Source organism: Prunus avium, chromosome 3, assembly GCF_965620075.1.
Source record: "Prunus avium chromosome 3, drPruAviu1.hap1.1, whole genome shotgun sequence".
Classification (NCBI taxonomy): domain Eukaryota; kingdom Viridiplantae; phylum Streptophyta; class Magnoliopsida; order Rosales; family Rosaceae; genus Prunus; species Prunus avium.
The window spans coordinates 6,892,979-6,916,432 of record NC_142286.1 but is presented as its reverse complement, the minus strand read 5'-3'; the positions used below and the strand labels follow the sequence as shown (position 1 = coordinate 6,916,432).

The 23,454-nt window shown below is 38.7% G+C and overlaps 3 protein-coding genes and 2 pseudogenes across 14 annotated transcripts; 2 read left to right on the top strand and 3 right to left on the bottom strand.

Moving 5' to 3' along the window:
* Window positions 1–3,445: 3,445 nt before the first annotated feature.
* Window positions 3,446–5,621, top strand: LOC110750058 (uncharacterized). Of its 2 annotated transcripts, XM_021950319.2 has the most exons (4): window positions 3,446–3,704; window positions 4,645–4,873; window positions 5,012–5,067; window positions 5,176–5,359. In XM_021950319.2, the coding sequence occupies exons 1-4, from the start codon at window positions 3,613–3,615 to the stop codon at window positions 5,216–5,218; spliced, it is 420 nt and encodes a 139-aa protein (XP_021806011.1). In that variant the 5' UTR covers window positions 3,446–3,612; the 3' UTR covers window positions 5,219–5,359. The 2 variants fall into 2 exon arrangements, with proteins under 2 accessions (XP_021806011.1, XP_021806010.1); XM_021950318.2 differs by lacking the exon at window positions 5,012–5,067 and having other exon boundaries at window positions 5,176–5,621.
* Window positions 5,622–5,976: 355 nt separating this feature from the next.
* Window positions 5,977–7,298, bottom strand: LOC110750063 (uncharacterized; annotated as a pseudogene).
* Window positions 7,299–7,998: 700 nt separating this feature from the next.
* Window positions 7,999–15,710, top strand: LOC110750044 (uncharacterized). Of its 11 annotated transcripts, none has more exons than XM_021950295.2 (3): window positions 7,999–9,067; window positions 9,646–9,919; window positions 11,695–12,033. In XM_021950295.2, exons 1-3 carry the CDS (start codon window positions 8,405–8,407, stop codon window positions 11,868–11,870), a joined length of 1,113 nt encoding a protein of 370 aa, XP_021805987.1. In that variant the 5' UTR covers window positions 7,999–8,404; the 3' UTR covers window positions 11,871–12,033. The 11 variants fall into 11 exon arrangements, with proteins under 11 accessions (XP_021805987.1, XP_088106509.1, XP_021805989.1 ...); XM_088250383.1 differs by lacking the exon at window positions 11,695–12,033 and adding an exon at window positions 12,136–12,442 and having other exon boundaries at window positions 8,000–9,067; XM_021950297.2 differs by having other exon boundaries at window positions 8,000–9,067; window positions 11,707–12,033.
* A 2,835-nt stretch (window positions 15,711–18,545) lies between these two features.
* On the bottom strand, window positions 18,546–20,171 carry LOC110750067 (putative disease resistance protein At5g63020). Its single transcript, XM_021950330.2, has one exon. The coding sequence runs from the start codon at window positions 20,166–20,168 to the stop codon at window positions 18,708–18,710; it is 1,461 nt and encodes a 486-aa protein (XP_021806022.2). The 5' UTR covers window positions 20,169–20,171; the 3' UTR covers window positions 18,546–18,707.
* Window positions 20,172–20,199: 28 nt separating this feature from the next.
* Window positions 20,200–23,249, bottom strand: LOC110750066 (putative disease resistance protein At5g63020 pseudogene; annotated as a pseudogene).
* Window positions 23,250–23,454: the final 205 nt, after the last annotated feature.

Genomic DNA, 23,454 nt, shown 5'->3' with positions numbered 1-23,454 from the left:
CCAGCTCTCCGATCCAGTTTTTTTGCAGAAATCCGACGATCCTCGTTTTTTCTACCAAAAAAATTGTAAAAAATTCGAAATAAATTCATAAAAAAATTTAAAAAATATCAAAAAATTCTAGATTTTTTCCCTATAAATACCTATCAATTTTATTCACCTTCCACACCAAATTTTCATACCAACTCTTCTCCTTCCAATATTTTTTACTTTCCACTCGCATTTTTCTCTTACAAAATTCCATTTGTGGAAAAATATAAATGGCCTCTTCCATCAAAGCTGGAGGCTCGTGGACAAACTTTCGAAGAGGTCAAAATCTTGGCGACGAGGTAAAATTTATATATATATATATATATATATATATATATATATTTCTTTCTTTCTTTCTTTCTTGCATTTCTAATTTCATTTTTTAAATAGATTATTCAAGGCAAAACAAAAAAGAGGAAAACCATTACACATGGCTCCTCAAGTGAGCAATGCCCGCAATCGGTTCCAGTGGTGCGTTCCGTGTCGAAAATAATGGCACTATTACGTCCTCTGAAGAAAAATACTCCCCCACGTCGTGATCCGGTGGAACCGCCTCCGCCAATGATTGATTCGTCATTGTACTCAATTATGTCGGACTATGAAGACCGGGAGTATTTCAATTGTATGATGAGTGAGTAGGTATTTCAATTGTATGGTGAGATGTGAATTTTATAATAAAAATGAACACGTGGCAACCAAAAATTTTATCCGAAAATCTTATCCGAAATTTTTTTCCGAAAATGTTATCTCAAATTTCAGGTGAGAATTTTATAATAAATAGTGACACATGACAACCGAAAATATTATCTAAAAAGGTTATAATTAATGGTTTAAAGTATAAAAAAATAAAAAATAAAGTATAATGAATAGTATTTGCCCTTGCCCTAGCCTTCCAAGGGTGGAGCCAACTAAGGCAAGGCTGCCACTATTCACATGAATAGTGGCAGCCCTTGCCTTGCCTTAGCCTTGCCTTTGCCTTTATGGGTGGACTTGCTCTAAGAGAAAATGAAATTTATGATCCTTATTTGTTAGGGTTCTCAACTAGGCACTTTCCATAAATTATATGGTTATTTGATTGGCTTAATTGGGCTGAAAGTGACATATTTAATTGTTATAGTAACCAACCTTATAAAGATTGAATTTGTGATGTCTATCATCTACCAATTTAATCAAAGAATAGACTGTTTTCTACAATTAATTTTAAATAAGTGAGGAATTTGAAACTTGACTTCAATTTAATTTTTATGGTAATTAATATGAAACTTAAGTTGATTAAGGTAACATGTAGCCTTCTTTAAATTGATCAAAATTATCTTTCATTATTCAAACAGTTTGTGATATAAGAGTATTTCCATCCATTTGTCGTGGCAAAAGGTAAGGGGAGATAAGGGTTGTTATTATTCACATGAATAGTGGATGTCATACCAATTTTTGTTGTTGTTTTCCATCCATTGGCATGGCAACCCAAGGACAATCACAATTCACATGAGATATGAGGAGATGAATTTGTATAGATTTTTGGTGTGGGAAGTGAAGAATATGACGTATTTAAGAAGAAAAAAAAAAGTTTTCTGAAAGTTTTTGTATTTTTTTTTTCAGAATTTCTTATGACTTTTTTTTAAATTTTTTCATTGCTGACATTATCACTGACGTCACAGCCCTCAAGCAACAATTCGGACTATTCTTGCCAAAGGGCATGCCAGGGCTTGGTGGAGGCCACGTCTTACCTAGGTTGTTTTGTACTGCTGAAAACGACTTGAAGGGCCTAGGCCCCCTCTTGCCCGGGCTTAGGGGTGCGGTGGAACTGCTCTAATTGGACCATAGCAAGAGCCATAGGTGTTAATTAGTGTATGAAATGATTGTAATTTAATCTTTTTCGGCTCCCCATAAAAATTTTAAAATAAAATAAAATAAAAATTTTTAGATTTGTCACATGACTCAAAGTGTTCCATGTTATTCAATATGATTCATTCACATGTATGGCTTATTTGACTACATACGAATCAAATGAAAACATTTCTTACTGTATCAATAAGTGCATGAATAACTATCAATCGTTGATGCATATAAATCAGATAACACATCAACAATTAACAGTTATTCGCTCACGTTGGCAACTATATGCTTAACATAATTCATCTTAAAAGACATTGATTGTGCAACTTAAAAGGAATATCTCACTTGCTTATCAAAATTAGTAACTACCGCGGTAATCATGCAATCACTTAATAGCTATACTCAAGTACACATGGTTGGTGCAACTTTCTTATATTGTATCAATAAAAACGCCCACAATCACGGTCTTCATTAATTGAATTTTCCTGCACAGGGTCCCTTCACACAAGTGTCAGTGATCCTTTGTTTGTTTATGAAAGATCTGAACTTCTTTGTGCGATTGGTGCTGGAAGAAACATATATCTGGATCACATGCTTGGGGCTTCTCAATTTCTGGGGATTCGAACCAGGTGAACAAACATGTCTGCATCACATGGTTGTCTTACTTGGGAGAGCTTGGCTCTGTGGGCCTATGCTGATGATGGGCAAAGAAGTGGCTCCGGAAGGGATGCTCTACCTAAACTTTTATCCTCTTTTGCTTGTAATTGATGATGCTTTCCAATTAATGAAATTCATTATGTTTGATAATAATAAAATAAAATTATTGACAAAGTAGGTTAGGTCCCTTGTAACCAAGTTCGAATCGCATTTCTCGTAAATTAAATTAATTTAGAATAATATAGACTATCATTTGTATTAAAAGAAAACACAGTTGACATATATCATTGTTTCTTTTACATAAATAGGCCCCAATAAAGAGCACGAAAATGCTAATCCTAATTCATGGGTTTATGTTAGATATGAGTGTATAATTGTATTGAAAAAAAGCATTGATTTGCAGACCAGAGATTTCAGATTCAAATTTTCATGACATTTTAGTTGCCTGTAGCAGTGGGCTTTCAAATCGGAAAATCAGAAAACTGAGCCAAATTGGGTCGAAAAAAATTGGAAAAAATTGGGTTAACCAAAAATAGAATCGAGTTGACAAAAAATGGACCAAACCAATTTGGTCAAGTTTCGATTCTAATTCTTGTATTGAAAAACCAAACTGGACTGACTGTATTTTTTTAATAAAATATTTAACCCCAATGCTAAATATCCAAATCCATAACTAATCTTTCCCTAAGCCCAACTTCAAATTACCTCTCTTTTCTAGACCCAATCACCTCAATTTGCATAAAATTGAACCATTTGTGAAATTTTAAGCCCCAAAAATAAAATTTTAGTTAAATTTGTTAAAAAAGAAAAAGAGTCAAAGCCCAAATTATTGAGTATATGGACCAGTGTTATAGGATGGGCTTTATGTCTTATTCCACTATAAATATAAGACAGTTTTGTTTTTTGAGTACATAAGACAGTTTTTTCAGAAAATCGAAAAAAAAAAGAAAAAAAAAGGAGAAACTTAATGCGACCAAAAAACAATTGTCACTAGGTCAATGTGCAGGGTGCACTCCATTCCCTCAGCGTCTTCCCCTTCCCTTGGTACTCTGTACGGATCCTCTGGGCAACCCATTAAAAAACTTCCTTGCCATGGCTTCTTCAAAGAAATGGGCAAGCATCATATCTTCCATTGCTTCATGTGTATATTTCCTTGTCATTATCCTTCAAGTTCCTCTTTTCAGGTAATTTCAGTTTTGTCTTATTTTTCTCTCAATTTCAGTTTTTTTCCCCTTTTTCTATAGAACATTAAATGCCTAAGAGAGAAACACATTCAAGTGCCTGGGCTTTAATGACAAATTCTTCCTACATTTTGTTGCAGAACATGTTTAAATTGGAATAAATTGAGTTCATATGTTAGAAAATTTTACTTGCTACCTAGTTTGCTTGTTACAATGAATATGGGTTCTCTTCTCATTTGCCCTAGTTTTAATGGGTTGGATATTATATGCAACAACAGATGTATTAAGTCATATACAAATCCATTATGAAACTGCTTTATTTTCATTTGTGAAATTTCTACTCATTCAGATATTTCTTTGGGTTACATTTGCACAAATGGCAAACTACCTACTGCAAAATGATCATAAAGAAATCATAACTAGCACAACTTTTTTTTTTCCAATTTCCTGAAGTGGTATCCATTTCAAAAATAGTAATACAAGAAGCATTGATTTTTTCTTTTTTTATTTAAATTGTAATCGTTAATTGATGTGGTAGTTAATATGTTAGTGTTTTAATTGCTAAAGTAAACAGGTTAAAATGGGAACAATACCACCTCATTTGGTATCCGAAATCTTGGGATTTATTGCAGACATGGGCTTAGCCAAATTGGCTAAAGTGGACGTGCTCCCCACTCTGTACCCGAGTTCGAATCCCCCTCCCCGTAGTTTAGATTAGTTTAAAGCAGAATATTACTTGTATATATTAAAAAAAAATATCTTGGGATTTATTTTGGTGGCTTTAGTACTTATGCCACTAAATCCTTCCTGCTTATCGTCATTCATCCTCTTCTTGATATGAAAATATGCTTCCATCCAACAACTAACAAAAGGAAACAAACAATCATGTTAGGCATCCAATATATTTTCAACGGTGAAACATATTGTTCTCTTTGCTCCACAGGGTCCCCTGCACAGCTGGAATATGCAGAACACCAATAGAGGTAACATCCTCACAGTTAATTGCGTGTGAACTTTTCCCTTTAGTTGTAGTGAAGGCCCTACTTTACCCTGGGGCCTTTGCAAATGCATTGATAAAAAACAGATCAATCCCAAGCTATGATAGCTTGAAATTGTATAAGTTCACCAATGTGAAGGCAGCTGATGCAATCTCTGAGCTCCAGCGCCTAGAGGTTAGTATATCCATAACAATCTCACTCAATATCCTGTGTTATATCTACCAAAACTTTATTGTATTTTAGTTTTAATAAGGTGAACTAAGTGGGGTTTATGTGTCTTATATTATATATATTGTGATAATTAAACCGTAGGTTCTTCTTCCAAATACTGATAAAAATGCAACAAGACGAGAATTTACAGCTCTTTGGTAACTTTTTCTCCTATCATACCTGATAAGGAATAATGCAGTAATGGAGCATTTTGAATGAAGAGAAAAAAAAGGAAATCTAGTTTTTCTCACTATGGCCTGCACCAGGTTCTTGCTGGAAGCTACTTATCAGTGGCAGGAGCACTTCTAGGTCTTATTAAACCAGGGAGAATGAGCCTTTGCGGTATGCTTCTGATCGTATGGGGCTTAGTTAGGGAGATCATTTTGAGAAAATCAACTAGCACAACTCATGTGTATATCTACCCTGCAATGTCAATTGCCCTGTTTTCTGCCTTCTTGTCTATAACAAAGGATGTAAGGAGGATAATTCGTAGTTGCAAACGTCCGCGGAATGTAAAAGCAAAACTGTTTTAAGCCTGCCTTCGAAATTCAGATTTTTTTAAAAAAATCTTCTTTCAGTTGTATCCTTCCTTTTTGTTTTTCATGAAAAGGACTACTTGATGTAAATAAGTCTTTATCTTTCTCTACTTTAAGTATAAAGAAAGGAACATATTTGTTGTTTCTATTGCATTCAGAAAGCAATTTTGACCAGATGCTGCTATGTGTTACTATATATGGTGACTGTGGACCAGATGCTGCTATCTCTTACTATATAAGCAAGATTAATCACATGGTGGGGTTTAGAGGCAATCATATGCACATGGCATTAAGTATAGACTTTGCAAAAGCATTTGGCAACCACTGTTGACCTTACTGATTAAAGAACCAATAATCTTTTTCTGGTTGATAATATTGTCTGGTTTCATATGTGGGGAAACCAGAAAGCAGTGGTTAGGTGCGACTTTGTCCAAATGAAATAATGAAGTTCATTTCAAGTTGCAACTTGCAAGTATCCAATTTTTCTCAAGCAATTAGTTTAAGTGATTGAAACAAAACATAAAAAGAACAGAAAATAAAGTTCAACGATGTTATTATTATTATTTTGTGTAAACAGATTTTATTAATTTTCTTCTAACTTATTTACAAAAAAAGAAAAATTACAAGACTACAATCATGCATGCCAACCCGAACCCTCATCAGTTCATGTTTAAAGGAAGTTCCTCTCGTATGAGCCGGAAGAAAACCGCGACGTTAAAGCTTGATTCATGTTTTCTGAATCCAATTTTACTCTGTCTCCCCCCTTCCAAATCCTTCTCACGATCCCAAGGCTTCCACGGATGTTTCCCCACCCAGTCCTCCTCCTCTGTCTGTTGTTTCTTGGATTTTCTCATTGAACGCTTTGCAGTCTCTTCCTTGTGTTTTTGCAAAAGTGATTTTGATCGTTTTTCTTTATTGTATTTGTCCACCAAATCTCCATCTGAAACCTTCCTTTTCTTTTCCTCCGCATTTGAAGCAAAGGCTGCAGCCTCATTACTACTGTTAAATCTTGTCGATCGCCTAGGAGGCATACCGTGTTTCCTTTCGGATGGCAGCGTTGTCATCCACTCATCTATTTTTGGTGCCACCTTAACATCCATCATGTCTGCTAGGAGCTCAGCATCTCCCTCCATGCATATTCCTTGTAACTTTCTCCACTGTGCAGCCTCGCGCATTGCCTTCAACTCAACCCTAAATTTTTCACGTTCCTCCTTGAGTTGAATTTTGTCATCCAGCACTTTTCTCTTATCTGGATCTTGTAATTCTTTGAAAGCTTTGTTCAACTTAACAAATGCTTGTTGAGCTCGAGGATGCGAGCATTTATCAGGGTGCACCAAAAGAGACATCTTCCAGTACCTTTTCTTTATATTCTCAGCTGACATATTTTGGTTGGCTCCTAAGATATCATATAAACTATCGTCAGCAGAATCCATGATCCTTGTAACCTCTTCAAACCGCTCAGCTTCATTAGCTGATTCAGTTTCTGCAACCACGGCAAGTGGTGGAGGTCCTATAAAAAGTTTACTATCTTCTTCTTCCAACACAGCTTCTCTGAGCTCAGCCTGTGCTTCTGTCAATTTGGCTGCAGCAGCAGGTAACTCAGCTGATGGCAACGAAGGGCCAATTATCCTTCGTTTAGGACTCGTATCATCTTCCTCCATGCATCTGCTCGAGCCGCCAGCAGCAGGTCTGGCCATGTTGCAGCAGCGGCGCGATTGTAGGAAGAGAAGAGGAGAAGAAGAGACGCAGAGAGCAGAGCAACGAAGGAAGAAACGCTAACAATTTAATTTAATTTTTTATTTTGCTTAGAAACCTTTAATATTGTTGTTATAAATAGTAAAGAATATAAAAGAGAGAAATATTTGAGGGAATTGTGAAAGCGTTTTTCCCTTCCTCATTAACCTCTTATTTATAGGGAATCAGGTGATTAGAGATGGGTGGGGCCATCTAATCTCCTAGTTATACATGGATTCCCATTTTAGTATGGAAAAGGATTTTAGCCTTTTCAGAAGCACGTTAAATCATATTATTTCTAATTACAATAACAAGAAAACATTTCCGTCACCAAATTATATTAATATAGTCTAAGAAGAAGTATGATAACATTGATAGAATTTTAATCCATTCTAATTTTATCTTCCACATAAAAAAGTGTTATAAATTCACCACTCTTTGTTCTACATAAATTTCGTCTACATTAATAGGACCCACCTCTCAATATATTTTTTCACCAAAGTGAAAGAATCTCAGAGTAGGGTTATTTTAATTACTGCATTACTGAAGTTAAAAAAAATCAATTTCTCACAATCACAAACTGAAAGACGGAGAAGAAGACTTTCATACTTGAGATGATGAAATGGACCCCCAGCCCCAGGATCAAGTTGCAAAACATGCGCAGCCGCACACCTAACGCCGACACGTGTTGTCTGAATACATTAAAATCATATTATTCGTTACAAAATCAGTGGCTTTCCATTGGTTTAGGGACAAACAAGGCTTCATTTGTTTAAGTGCTGAACATGATGTAATGCCAACTTTGATACTGTTAGACGCACAAACATTTGTCCCATTTGTTCCATTGATGAATTATGTCTTTCTTGTGGGGCCCCCAAAGCAAATAGGTCCATTTAGTGATAACAACCCCCAAACCCTGGAAAACATGTACCTTGGTCTTTTGTTCTTCTTTGTAGCTATCCTCATAGAGAGAAATACAGAGATTTTTGGGGTTTTAGAGTTGGGTTTTGCTTTTCTCAGTTTAAGAAATAGAAAGGGAGAGAGTCCATGGATTTGCTTATTTAGACTTGGTAGTTTCCTTGGGAGTAAGTACGCTACAATTCAATGATGGCATTTACTGCATAATTCTAAAACCAGATTCTTCTTTTTTTTGGTGAAGTTTGAAATGTATATAGAATTATAAGCTTTTAGCAGTGATTTTGGACTTTTTGGTGTGGATTGTTTGATGGAAGCAATGTCTTTGTGCATTTGGAAATATCCTTTCTGCAAATTGGGCTTTGTGAATACACGTAGAACCCTGTATAGGACAAGGTTGAATGTTGGTCTAGCTTTAAGTCCATCCCCAGTGCTCTTACACACGGATGGAAGTGGAAAGTTTCAAGAGTATAAGAAGGGTTCTGGTTCAAATACAGTTGGTATAATAGGAGGGTTATCTGTTAATTCTACTCTTAATTTTTTGAGAAACCTTATCAACTGGAGTTCAAGAGATGGAGAAAGTTGTCCTCCTTTTGTTCTTTGCTCTGATCCTGCGTTGAATAAGGAGCTGTTATCGATTGAGAGACCTTCTTTTCCTTCTGTTATCAGTAAAAATGAAGGTACAGAATTGGATCCTACTCTGATTGTGGAGAATTTGAGGAGTAAGAGGATTTATCTTGAAAATTCGGGATCTCGTTGCATCGTAATGCCTTGTCATATTTCACATTCTTGGCATGATCAAATTTCAGAGGGATGTTCTGTTCCTTTCCTTCACATGGGTGAGTGTGTTGCCAAGGAACTCAAGGAAGCAAAGTTGAAGCCACTTGAAGCTGGGAGTCCTTTGCAGATTGGAGTGATTGCAACCTATGCAACTTTGAAAGCAGGATTCTATCAAGAGAAACTGCGGAATGAGGTAATTCGATTCTGCATATTTTCTTTCAGATTGTCCATTATTGTATAGTTGGGACATGGTCCTGGAAATGGTCAATCTGTTTATAACAGATGACCAATTCCCCAGGAAGAAAACAGATGTTTTATGCAGACATGTCAAATGATACTGCTGCAGAAGAAATACCAAGATCATGGTTTTGAGGGAATTGGATACCCAATGTAATTTAGGTTACATCACAAGAGAGATGAGCTTACTAGTTTTCTTAATAGGATTTTAGAAAGTTCACACACACACACACACACCATTCTTGGCCATTCTTTCTTTTTTTCTTTGGTGAAAACACACCCCATTCTTTTGATTAATTAGGGTAATTTAGGTTTACATTAAGACTTTGTGTCATTTTGCTGAAAATTTTGGTTGAAATGAATACACTGAAATTCCAAATAGCATCCTGTTCTTGCCTGTGCCTGCTAAAGATGGCCATTTTTCTGAGTGCACTAAATTGTGCAAGATGGTTATAACTGAGACTGATTAGAAGTGTACATTTTTTTATTGCTACATCATGTTATGGTATTCATTTAACCACTCATTAAATGCAGGGTTTTGAGGTTGTTCTGCCAGATAAAGCAACCATGGAACACACTGTAATCCCTGCTATTGAAGCCTTAAACAGAAAGGACATAGAAGGGGCACAGAATCTCTTGAGGATTGCAGTCCAGGTTCTTCTAGTGAGGGCTGCCAACACTGTAATTCTTGCCTCCGATGATATGCGGGATCTTCTTCCCCCGGATGATCCTCTTGTTAAGAAATGCATTGACCCTATGGATGCATTGGCTAGGTCAACCATAAAATGGGCTCAATCTGCTAAAGAAGGTACATAAAAGAGAAAACAGTTCCTCCTACTTGAATCTTGATATTAATGTAAAATATATAACTTCATCAATTAAATGTTGCCCCTGCATTCTTTTGTAGTGACTTTGTGAATTAAATGTTATTCGAATGATGAAAGAACTCTTTGAAGATTACCAATGAAAGAAGTAGCTCATACTAATCCTTGATTTTATTAAATGGCTCTGGTTAAACATGGTATTTGACCATACTGCTGCAAGGAAATGGTGAAAATCCTAGATTTATATTGTGTGGCATCATGGTAAAAGCAAAACCCTTTACAAATCCAGCATCTATTTCAGCCTTAAAACTTCCTACTTTGACTTCTTAATTCTTTTTTGAAGATGGTCTTTAAAGATCCTAATAATAATTTGGGGTTGCCTAATGCCTAAGCTATGGAGGTGGTCAAACAAAAAACGGTTCGATATGTCAAATAATGAGTAAAAATACAGGGGAGCAAGCTAGGATCACTATCTCCAGCAGGGCCTTTGCTATCCCAGAGCTTACCTTGTTTCCTGTTCTAAATTTCCTATTATCTTGTGGTAAAATCCAATATGCTATAGCTGAGTTATGGTGGGTAAAAATGGTGAGGAAGGTAGCAAAGCAAGCAAGGGTGCAGGATTATTTAGAAATTGGAACTCTAGGGCCTTGAGATTGAAAGTCCTAAAAGGGCTGTATGCTCCACATTCAGACTTTCTGAAGCTAATTACATTTGCAGGAACTATGGACAAGACATTACATCTCATTGACATATAACACACAATAACAATCTAGTATAAATAAAATCGTTCTGTCGATTTTTCAATCATACATATAATTCTCATCCTTGTATACAGTCGATGAGAACTGTGGGTAGTTTTTAAAGCATTCAAGGAAACAAAATATCTTGTACACCTTGTTTTATTGCAAAGACACACACACATATATAGAACCTTTCGTTTCAGTACGTAAAATATCTACTGTTAATGATTCTTGCAGCTGTTGTAGCAGGCTCCAAAGTAGCTTTCCACTTGAGCCATACCTGTCACATAAAGAATACCAATGATTAAATTCGAATCAATTTTACGTCTAGCTAAGATCGTACACTTTTGATTATGGGTTCCTGCATCTTTCCATATTGTGGATAATTACATTTATATCAATTCCATGATATACATTTTCCTATTTGTGTAAGGAATCTCAGTGAGGTTCACATGTATAAAGTCATTATTGTTATATGTTATTTCACACATGAATACAATCCTTATGTAACTTGCAAGGGTGGGCGCGATCTGGTTTGGTTTCGTTTAGGACTCAAACCGTAAACTGAATCATTGTAACATAACGGTACGGACTAGTTCAGAGCAGGGCTCAAAATAGTAGCATAACCAAACCAGTCCATTTAGTGACTAGTTGAGTCTGTCATTACCCTTGCAACTAAGCAAATATTCTATCTTCTTTTACTTATATCAAAGGGAACTCAATTGAACTAGAGTTGAGAAAACTTTTTATCATAGAAGACAGAGAAATTTTGAAAGATGTCTAGAGAAAGAGGCCTAGGGAAGTTTACCAGTTGCAAACTGGGTGCTCAAGGACTTTGTACAACCAAATGTACAACTGTAGACACCATCCACTAGAGTTCTAATGCAGGGCTCCATACATGTAGTTGTGCATTTTGAGTAGACTAGCGGTACTCTGATGATTCCTTCATGCATCTGTTCACACACCATTCCCGCAAGCATAAACTTTCTTATTTATCGGACTCATAGGAGCCTGATCAGGAGATGGTGCAGGAGCTAAAACTGGGAAGTCACTTATTATGTCATCATTATCATCAGCATCAGCATCAGCTAGAACACTTGTTGCCAAACACACCATTAACACTACCAGCATCACCAAACCTCTTGGTACAACCATTCCACCCATTTGCTCCCATCTCAAGTTCTGTACTTTTTGAAACTTAATGTTGTGTTGTCATTTTGAAGTTCTACCCTAGTTGTTTTTAGGTAGGGTCTGTAATAATAATAATCCTTGAATTAAATCGAATATTTTCTGTGTATTTTGTTACTGTCATTGATCTTGATTTTTCAAGTGAATAAATGGTTTACAGTTTATGTGCCTTTCGGTTGAAGTTACCCTTAATATATGTTTTCATAAGTAAAATTTCAACTGGCTTTTGAGCTACTCAGAGTTAAATTGTTGTCCTTTTGATCAAACCATAGAGCAATTTGAGAAGTTGACTATTGGAAAAGTATTTGTAACAGACGAAAAGGAAGAGCTGAAGGAGATGAAGGAGATGAGCACGAAGTCAGAAATAATTGAAAGAAGACGTGGAGATTGTCAACGCAAATGCACTCATCAAGGGAGAAGAATCAGGATCTGATTCTTCTCACTCCTAACCATTGACCTGCTGTGCAAATATTCTGTATTTACTATCATTTAAGGCTATTACCATTTATATCTCCGTTGTACAAATATAAATATTGTAACCTTTCCCACATATGAAACATAAGATTCAAATATTCTACATGGTATCAGCCTAAACCCGATCCCTTTCTCTCTTTTCCCTATTCCTCCTACCCAAACCCTCTCATGGCCTCTCAATCTTCTTCAACCTCTCTTCCTGGTCCAAACTCTTCATACTTTATCAAACTCACAGACACAAATTACCTTCTATGGCTCCGTCAAATTAAACATTTTCTTATTGGCCATGGCTTATGGAAATATGTTGATGGCTCCTCCCCTCAACCCTCTCCTTTGCTTCCTCTACTAGCATCCTCCCCTGGCCAAACAGCACCACAACCAAATCCCGCGTATGAAACCTGGTTCCAACAAGACCAACTCATTGTCAGCTATCTAACCAGCACTCTCTCTGAGTCAGTCTTATCTCTCACCATTGGCTGTGACTTATCCAAAAACATTTGGGATTGCCTACAACGACACTTCTCTCAAACCTCAGTGGCCAGTGAATCCATCCTTATATTTCAACTCATGGACTTACAGAAGGGCACCCAAACCGTGGATGAGTACCTCTGTCATGCCAAATCCATTGCTGATTCCCTGGATGCGATTAATGAACCGGTCTCCAATAAGAACCTCGTCACTGGCATTCTTCGTGGCTTGGGTCCCGACTACAAAATGCTTGTCACCGCTCTCTTAAATTTTCCTCCTCTTCCTGATTTTGCTAATCTGCGTGCCCGTTTGCTTTCATATGAAGCGCAGAATCCTCGCAATGACCTTGTCCAATCCGGTCAATCCACAGCTCTCTTGGCCGTCCAGCCTCCCACCTATTACTCACATCGTGGGGGCTCTGTCAACCGCGGCAGTTCTCGTGGATGTGGTCGTGGCAACCGTGGTAGTCACGGCCGTGGCTGGAACCAGTCACAACATCAGTCTCCTTCGTTGCATCATAATGGTCCTTTTGGTTCCTCCCGTAGCTGGCAGCCATTCCAACAATCCAATTCCTCACCTCAATGGCCTACTTTCTCGCCGTGGCAACCTGGGCCTCATCCACAGCCCCCATCCTCTTGGTCTAACAACAGCAGTCAACGCTCTTCAGCTCCTGGCATCCTTGGCCCACCATGGTGCCCTACCTGCAACACCGCTCAACATTCTCATGCCACCTGTCCTCACAAATTTCGTGGACCTGAGTCTTTCCCACCCTTTGCTGGTGCTCAATTCCTACAACCCACTAACAACACTTGGAACCTTGACACCGGTGCCACCCATCATATGACCGGTACTGCCACTCATCTTCAGAATCCACAATCCTACATGGGTAATGATTCCATCTACTTGGGTAATGGTGACTCTTTAAACATTTCATCCACTGGTACAATTCCTATTTCTTTAGGCTCTTCGTGTCATTCTCTTCATAATGTCTATCATGTTCCTTCTTTACGCACTAACCTCCTTTCTGTTGCTCGTTTTACTTGTGACAATGCTGTCTCATTTATGTTTACTCCTGATTTCTTCCAAATTTATGACTTACATACTGGTAATCTTCTTTTTCAGGGCCCATGTAAGGATGGTCTCTACCCTCTTTCACTTCCCTCCGCTCCTTTCTCTGCCAAGTGTGCCCTCACTTCCATTCATTCCTCCGCTTGGCATCGTCGTCTTGGTCACCCGTCCTCCGTTGTTTTGTCTCGTCTTTCATCGTCCTTAGGTTTTAAATTTAATAAGGATTTTTGTAAGCCTTGTGCTCTTGGAAAATCTACTCAATTACCTTTTCCCATCAATGAAAATCATGCTACTATTCCCTTCTCTATTATTCACTCTGATGTTTGGATGTCCCATGTTGTCTCTAAAACTGGTTTTAGGTACTACGTTCTATTTACTGATGAATATTCCCGATACACTTGGATATACCCCATGCACCGTAAAAATGAAGTATTTGCGCACTTTCAGTCTTTCGTTTCTCTCATCCGTAATATCTTTAACTCCACCATCAAATTTCTTCAAAGTGACAATGGCACAGAATATGTCAACACCTCATTTACTCAATTTTGTCAACAGTTGGGAATTCAACAACGGTTCTCTTGCCCTCACACTCCCCAACAAAACGGTCTTGCCGAACGCAAGCACCGCCATATCGCTACCATCATTCGCACCCTACTCACCACCGCCCATGCCCCACACTACCTTTGGGTTGAAGCCGCTCTTATAGCAGTTCATCTTATAAATCTCCTGCCCACACCCACCCTTCAATGGCAAACTCCATACACCACACTATATAATCGTCCCCCTGTTTACTCCCATCTTCGGATTTTTGGGTGTTCTTGTTTCCCGTACCTTGGTGCATACACAGAAAATAAACTTGCCAACCGCACCACTGAGTGTGTGTTTCTCGGTTATAGTCCTAATCACAAAGGCTATCGCTGCTTGGATCCTTCTATTGGCCGTGTCTACACCTCACGCCATGTTTTTAATGAAAATAAATTTCCCTTTGAAAGCTTGCAGGTACCTCCCTCTCCTTGTTACACAGAACTGGAATTTAATCCTGTGTGCCCAACCCTCATGGGTTCCCTTACCAGGCCCATGCCTCCATCACATCCTCCAAGTCCATCACTTCATGACTCATCCGACCTTGCAACAACAGCACAGCCACCGGCCCCTTTTCCAGCACCTCTGCCGCCCCCATGTTCCAGCACCTCCATCCTCCCACAACCTTCCAGCACCTCAATCCTTCCACAAGCTTCCGGCACCTCCATCACACCACATGCTTCCGGCACCTCTATCCTTCCACATGCTTCCGACACTCCTCCATCTTCACAACCAGTCCAGCCCTTGCTCCACACATACTCCAGAAGACATCGCATACCAACGGCGCCAGCACAGCTAATCCATGATCCACTTGCCACTACGGACCTTGCACCCCCACAACCTACAGGACCAGCGCCGCTGCCACATGTTCATCCAATGTGGACTCGTCTCCATGACGGCATCATGCAGCCCAAGCACTACACAGATGGCACTATACGATACCCTATTCCCCGTGCTCTTTTAACTGTGCTTGAAAATACTGAACCAACTTGTTTTTCTCAGGCTACCAAACGTCCTAAATGGCGTGCTGCAATGTCGGAAGAAATCAATGCTTTGCTACGGAATAAAACTTGGTCCCTTGTTCCTCCATCTTCCAATCATACTCCTGTCGGATGCAAATGGGTCTTTCGCATCAAGCGTAATTCTGATGGCACTATAGAACGCTATAAAGCACGCCTAGTTGCTAAGGGCTACCACCAACGTCCAGGCATTGACTACTCGGAAACCTTCAGCCCCATTGTCAAACCACCCACCATTCGCACGGTACTCAGTCTTGCTACTTCCCGTGGCTGGCCCTTGCGCCACCTAGATGTCAAGAACGCTTTTCTTCATGGGTTTCTGAACGAGGACATGTACATGATTCAGCCCCATGGCTTTGTGGATCCTGCTCACCCTCATCATGTGTGCAAGCTCCACAAATCCCTTTATGGCCTCAAACAAGCTCCACGTGCATGGTTCACTCGCATTAGCACTTTCCTACTCTCTGTGGGCTTTCACCGAAGTTTGGCTGACTCCTCACTCTTTATTTTGCAGCATGCTTCTCATACTATGTTTCTTCTCCTATATGTTGATGACATAGTCATTATTGGCAGCGATTCCTCTCTCTTACAAACCTTTATTGCTCTTTTGGGTCACAATTTTGACATTAAGGACCTTGGTCCTCTTAGCTACTTCTTGGGTTTACAGGTTCATTCTCAGGATGGTGCTTTTCATCTTAATCAACTTCAATATGCTCATGATTTGCTTCAAAAGAGTAATCTCATACATGCACAGCCTGCCCCTACTCCCCTTGCCGCAAAACCACTACTCACAGCAACTTAGGGTGCCTTGCTTGACTCTCCCACTAAATATCGTGAACTTGTTGGGAGTCTACAGTATCTCACACTCACCCGCCCTGACATCTCATTTGCAGTCAACACTGTTGCCCAATTTATGAGCTCCCCTCGCTCTAATCACATGGTTGCTGTCAAACGGATCCTTTGCTATGTCAAAGGCACACTTGATTTTGGTCTCACTTTCCAGCCGCAACATGCCTCTTCTCGACTTCTGGTATACTCAGATGCGGATTGGGCAGGTTGCCTTGACTCGCGCCGTTCTACGACTGGCTACCTTATCTACTTGGGCTCCAACCTTATCTCCTGGTGCTCCAAGAAGCAACCCACTGTTTCCCGCTCAAGTACAGAATCTGAGTACCGCGCTCTTGCTCATGCTTGCGCCGAATCCTCGTGGCTCTGTTCACTGTTATTTGAGTTAGGTGTCCAATTGCACTTTCCTGTTCTCCTGCACTGTGACAACCTTAGCACCACTTATATGGCTGCCAACCCGGTTTTTCATGCTTGAACGCGACACATCGAACTCGACTATCACTTTGTTCGTGAGAAGGTTGCTCTTGGTAGTCATCAAGTGTGCTTCATTCCCTTTATTGATCAACCAGCTGATCTCCTTACTAAGCCTCTTCACAAACTGCGTCATCATCTCCTCTGTAACAAACTTGTTCGTCCTAGGCCGCTTAGTTTGCGGGTGGGTGTCAACGCAAATGCACTCATCAAGGGAGAAGAATAAGGATCTGATTCTTCTCACTCCTAACCATTGACCTGCTGTGCAAATATTCTATATTTACTATCATTTAAGGCTATTACCATTTATATCTCCGTTGTACAAATATAAATATTGTAACCTTTCCCACATATGAAATATAAGATTCAAATATTTTACAGAGATGGGCACTAAGTTAGAAAATAATTCAAGCCATGTGGGATAATGGCATACAAGTTTTCATTTTAATTGAAATAAAATTAAATTTGTCGAATTTTAATTTTTTATAGGTTAAAATGTTTAGAAAAATTCACTACCAAAAAAAAAAAAGAGTAAAACTATTTTAAAATAATTTAATAAGGCTACAGTGAGTCTGGAGGGTTGGGGGAAAAATTGTTTGAGTCCGGACAATGCATTAATAGTTGTGTTTTAAAAGGTGAAAATTTGGATTTAGCCCCTTTAGCATTGGGGATGGCGTTAGAGATTTGAAACATCTTCAAAAGGTTTTCCGAATAGATGGAGATAAATTCCATGCTATCCTGTTTCTTTGCATTGAGTCATTGGCAGTGCACTATTTTGAAATCAATCTCTTCTGTTTGAACGATAGAGCAAATTTGCACAAAGCTAGTTAGTCTTATAACCCCTATAACTAAAAACAAAAGAATCATAGAAAAAGAACTTTCTTAAGATAACCCTTATAATGTTAGTTAAGACAAAGACAAGACATAGACAAGTCCCTAAACCAAGGAAAAGCTTGTCTACCATCTCTCATATTTTTCCATGTTTACATATCCATGTTTTAGTGAAACACAAATCCTGGAAACTCTCCATGTTTTGTGATATTAGGTGTAACTAATAATTAACCATGTACAATTGCATATATCTCTCCATGTGAGTAATACAATTCTAGATTTGCATTCTCTGCAAAACCTCTCTATTTTCAGCTTCTATACTCTCTCAATTACACTATCTTTGGCATATAATGCATAGATGATAGACCTATGAAAATAATCAAAACTGCAGACATTGATCAGTGAAAAAGTAAAGAAACTCCATCAATACAAAAGAGATTTGATGCCTCTTCTAACATTCAAGTTCATGTCAAATATCCATATCCTGGGTGCCTCTTCTAACATTCAAGTTCATAATCTTCTTTTAATAAGTAAAGCTCTACTGGTTGGTTCTGGTTCTGATGAATCAGTGAAAGGAATCTATAGCTTTTATAGGCCATGGCCAATGGCGGATCCAGAAATTTTCTATAAAATAAAATAAGAAACAACTTCCTATGCATTTTATATGCTAAGTTCATAAACTAATAATAAATTTTAATTGAAAAACCACTGTTTCTTTATTACATTAGTTGGGTTGGATTAATAAAGGGAAATATACGAACAGTATAACATCTCATATTACCAAACTTATAACATGGAAACATTAGCAAATTAAACTTAAGCTGGATCCAAAAACTAATCAACATTTTCGACCAATTAAACTTAGTAGTGTCAAAATCCATAACCTAGAGACCTCTTGTGGTAAACATGTCGGAACGATTTGTTGGCTTTAATAAGATCAATAAATTAGCAATAACATCTCGACAATCATGTAATTATTAAAATTCAGACATCATGTACAGAGCTGGACTATAATACATTGCCTTAAATGCTATTGGAATAAATTCAATTAAACTGGAGAACGGACATATCAGGGAAGCCCCTCCTTACTTACAGGGTCTGAAGCAGGGAAGAAAAGCATTTCGAGCCGCTTGGTCCTCCCACTCTAAGCCATTCCACCACTTTTCCTCTCCTTCAATAATGAGATTACTTGTTTGAGCACTGCTAGAGTTGAGAGGCAGCTTACTGAGCACTGGACATCCAGATATAAGGATTTTCTTCAGAAATGGAACGGGCAAGGGATTTTCGCATATTCTCCGCAAGCGGGGAAGTTGGCTCAAACGCAAAACAGTGAGTTTTGCAAATGGGGTCAATGTATAACCCACAATTTCCTCACAAACGAGTATTGTCGTCATTTTAGAGGAGCCATATACATGCAAGTGGATGAGATTTGCAGCAAAAACGAGCCATTCCAGGTTCTTGAGATTCATGCAATCTACTACTTCTACGAACTGAAGACCAAGGAAGCAACTCGGATTTTCCAAAGGTATTTTCCACGAAAAGTACACATCCGCCATACGTTTAATTTGAAGGGTATCAAGGAATTTCATATTTGCCATTGCCACAGGTGATAAATTAACATCACTTGAAGGGTACCCGTAACTAAACCCACCCTCGCCCTTGAGGCATAAGGTTAGAGTGCAAGTCACTAATATGTGGTGGCTGTCCAAATTCTCGAAACAAGAGGTACTTCCTACTGTCAAAGTCAAGACGTCAAGGTGTTTTAAACCCTGCAGTTCGTCTATCATGGTTTTCTCATTATTAAAAAAAATTCCGCTAGAAGAGCCACAATCTAGTATTCTCAAAACTTTAAGAAGCGGGAAACTTGATAATAAATTTGGTGGAACAAGCATGAACGTCCGCTCTAAGTTCAAATATTTTAGGCATGCACATGCCGTTATCTCCATCGGCAACCGTTTTATGCCTGTTTTGGACAAGTTCAGATGCTGTAATGAAACTAGATTTGAAACTCCAGATGGCAGTTGAGTTATACGGCTATTTTCAGACAAATCCAAAACTCGTAGCGTAGGCATGAAATCAAAGAAGTCATCCACAATCCTCTTTAAAAAACTTACTCTGAGAAATAAGGTGAACAGATTGGGAGATCTTGGTTTTTCATCTAGACATTTGATACCACTACTACCCATCAATGAAACCCTTTTCGCGTTCTTCCATTTCGCAATATTTGGTGCTTGATAAGCACCTGTATCCACAAGGATGTTCTCGCCTTCTTTCCCAAGGTCACAAGCTAACCACAATGCCATGTCACGAATTACATCATGCATTTTTACTGAATCTCCTTCATCTTCCAACAAACATGAGGTAAGAAGAGTTCCTATGATATGGTAACTCTCATTTTTGGCTTCCTCTACATTACCATATTCATCTAATATATCCTCACACATCCAAAAATATACCAAGTCATCTTTAAGTATAACAAAATCTTCCGGAAACAGAGCACAGTATAAGAAACATGATCTAACTTTCTGACTTGGTATAAGAAACATGATCCAAAAATATACCTAACATACCTCTTGTTGTGTCAAAATTCATACCTCGAGACCTCTTGTTGTAAAATTAACCAGAACCATCAACATGTCGGAACGATTTGTTGGCGATAATAATATCAATACATTAGTGATAACATATTGACAATCATGCAATTATTAAAGTTCAGACATCATGTACATAGCCGGACTATAATACATTGCCTTAAATGCTATTGGAATAAAAAGATGTATCCAATTAAACTGGTGAACGGACATTTCAGGGAAGCCCCTCCTCACTTACAGGGTCTGAAGCAGGGAAGAAAAGCATTTCGAGCCGCTTGGTCCTCCCACTCTAAGCCATTCCACCACTTTTCCTCTCCTTCAATAATGAGATTACTTGTTTGAGCACTGCTAGAGTTGAGAGGCAGCCTAGTGAGCACTGGACATTCATATATAACGATTTTCTTCAGAAATGGAATGGGCAAGGGATTTTCGCATATTCTCAACAAGTGGGGTAGTGTGCTCAAACGCAAAACAGTGAGTTTTGCAAATGGGGTAGTTTCCGTTGTGTTCAAACCGAGTATTCTCGTCATTTTAGAGCAGCAATATACATACAAGCGGATGAGATTTGGAGCAAAAACGAGCCATTCCAGGTTCTTGAGATTCCTGCAATTTACTACTTTTACGAACTGAAGACCAAGGAAGCAATTCTGATTTTCCAGACGTGTTATCCACGTAGAGTACACATCCACCACATGTTTAATTTGAAGGGTATCAAGGTATTTCATATTTGCCTTCGCCACATCTGATAAATCAAGATAGCTTGAAGGGTTCTCGTAATCCTCGCCCTTGAGGCATAAAGTTAGAGTGCAAGTCACTAATATGTGGTGGCTGTCCAAATTCTGGAAACAAGAGGTACCTCCTACTGTCAAAGACAAGACGTCAAGGTGTTTCAAACCCTGCAGTTCGTCTATCATGGTTTTCTCATTATAAAAAAAAACTCGGTTAGAAGAACCACAATCTAGTATTCTCAAAACTTTAAGCAGCGGGAAACTTGATAATAAATTTGGTGGAACATAATCAAGCCTAAGTGTATGCTCTAAGTTCAAATACTTTAGGCGTGCACATGCTGCTAACTCCACCGGCAACCATTCTATGCCTGTATTGGACAAATTCAGATGTTGTAATGAAACTAGATTTGCAACTCCAGTTGGCAGTTGAGTTATAAGGACATTTTCAGACAAATCCAGAACTTGTAGCGTAGGCATGAAATCAAAGAAGTCATCCACAATCCTCTTTAAAAAACTTCCTCTGAGAAATAAGGTGAACAGATTGGGAGATCTTGGTTTTTCATCTAGACATTTGATACCACTACTACCCATCAATGAAACCCTTTTCGCGTTCTTCCATTTCGCAATATTTGGTGCTCGATAAGCACCTGTATCCACAAGGATGTTCTCGCCTTCTTTCCCAAGGTCACAAGCTAACCACAATGCCATGTCACGAATTACATCATGCATTTTTACTGAATCTCCTTCATCTTCCAACAAACATGAGGTAAGAAGAGTTCCTATGATATGGTAACTCTCATTTTTGGCTTCCTCTACATTACCATATTCATCTAATATATCCTCACACATCCAAAAATATACCAAGTCATCTTTAAGTATAACAAAATCTTCCGGAAACAGAGCACAGTATAAGAAACATGATCTAACTTTCTGACTTGGTAAACTATCGTAACTGAATTTTAAAAGAGGGAATACCTTATCTCCCATTCCTGAAAACTCGGAGGCATATCTTCTCAGGACATTACCTGCATGCTTCCACTCTTGGGGTGTTTTCTTGCAGGCCATGACCCTGCCCACTGTGATGAGTGCCAGTGGCAAACCCCCACACTCGTTCGCCACAATTTCAGCAAGCTCGAGGATATCTGGATGAAGAAGAAGTGTTTCTTTCCCAACCTTCTCCTGAAATAAGTTCCATGCTTTGTCCCAAGTCAAACACCCCACCTTAATCTTCTTCTGGGCATCCATATGACCACATACCTCCTCAGAGCGAGTTGTGAAAACTATCTTGAACTTGTTCCGACTGTCAGGAACTGGAACCCCTACTTTGGTTAATTCAACCGGCTCCCATAAATCATCCATTAATAACACAAACTTCTTTGTGTTCAAGATTCTGAAGATGTCTTCAGCTTTTTCATGCTGCTCTTTAAGCTTCCATTCACCACTAGACAGCCCAATCTTTTTACCAATCTTATCTTGAATAACTTCAATTTTGTGGCCCTTGGATACCACAATCCAGATCACAAGATTGAAATCATTACGAGTGCGGTTGAAGTTGTTATGGATCTGGGTAAGGAGGGTGGTCTTCCCCACCCCTCCCATTCCATATAAGCCAATCATTCCCACTTGTTCATCTTCAACGTGGCTCCAAACCTGATAAAAAATCGGCTCCATGCCCACTGTTGGCTCACTAGGTTTCACATCGACTAGAGCTGTAGGTAAGCTTTCCGTTGCCACCTCTTCAAAAACTCCCTTGCTTTTCAAAGCCTCCACTTCCCCCAACTTTCTAGCAACTTTTTTTCCATACTTGTAGCTGGACCTGTAGTTCTTGGAGCAGTAACCTCCGCAGCATAATTTCTCAATTTCTTGAGTGCTATGGCTTACAATAACTTCGTTCATTTCAGTCTCAAGAGCCTCCACGCTTAAAATCCAGTTATTTACCCGCTCTAACCGCTTTAATCGCGGCTGCCGCTCTGCAAGCTCAACCTTTCTTTGCACATCATTCTTTAAAGACTTGAGTTCTTGTAAAGAAGTTGAGAGAGCTTGAAGGTTTTCTCGTAGCTTACGTACATACGGTTCTCTTCCAAAAACGGAATTCCAGCAGCGTGAAACAATGGCATCGCATGATAAGGAGATTGACAAGCAGCTACCCATTGCTTTGCTTGCTCTGCGCACAAGATTGTAAGAGAAATTCACCAAAGATTTCTTAATCTTTCTAACAATAATTCACTTACAGGAAGACTTTACCCATTGCTTTATTACTTTACAGGCTGTAAGGTAACGTGGGAGCTTTTATATTGTGTAGGTGTAGCCTGTATGAATATTGTCGCACAGAAAAGGTTATTCCTCAGCCTAAAGCATACGCTACAAGAGCAAAATTCTTTTCATTTTTACAATCATAGCCAGCCTTAGAGACATATTCAATAAAATGCATACATATATCACAAGATAAAGGAGAGGATTTTTTTCTTCTAAAATTTCAATTTATCTTGGTGAAGTACATTTAGGCTTTTATT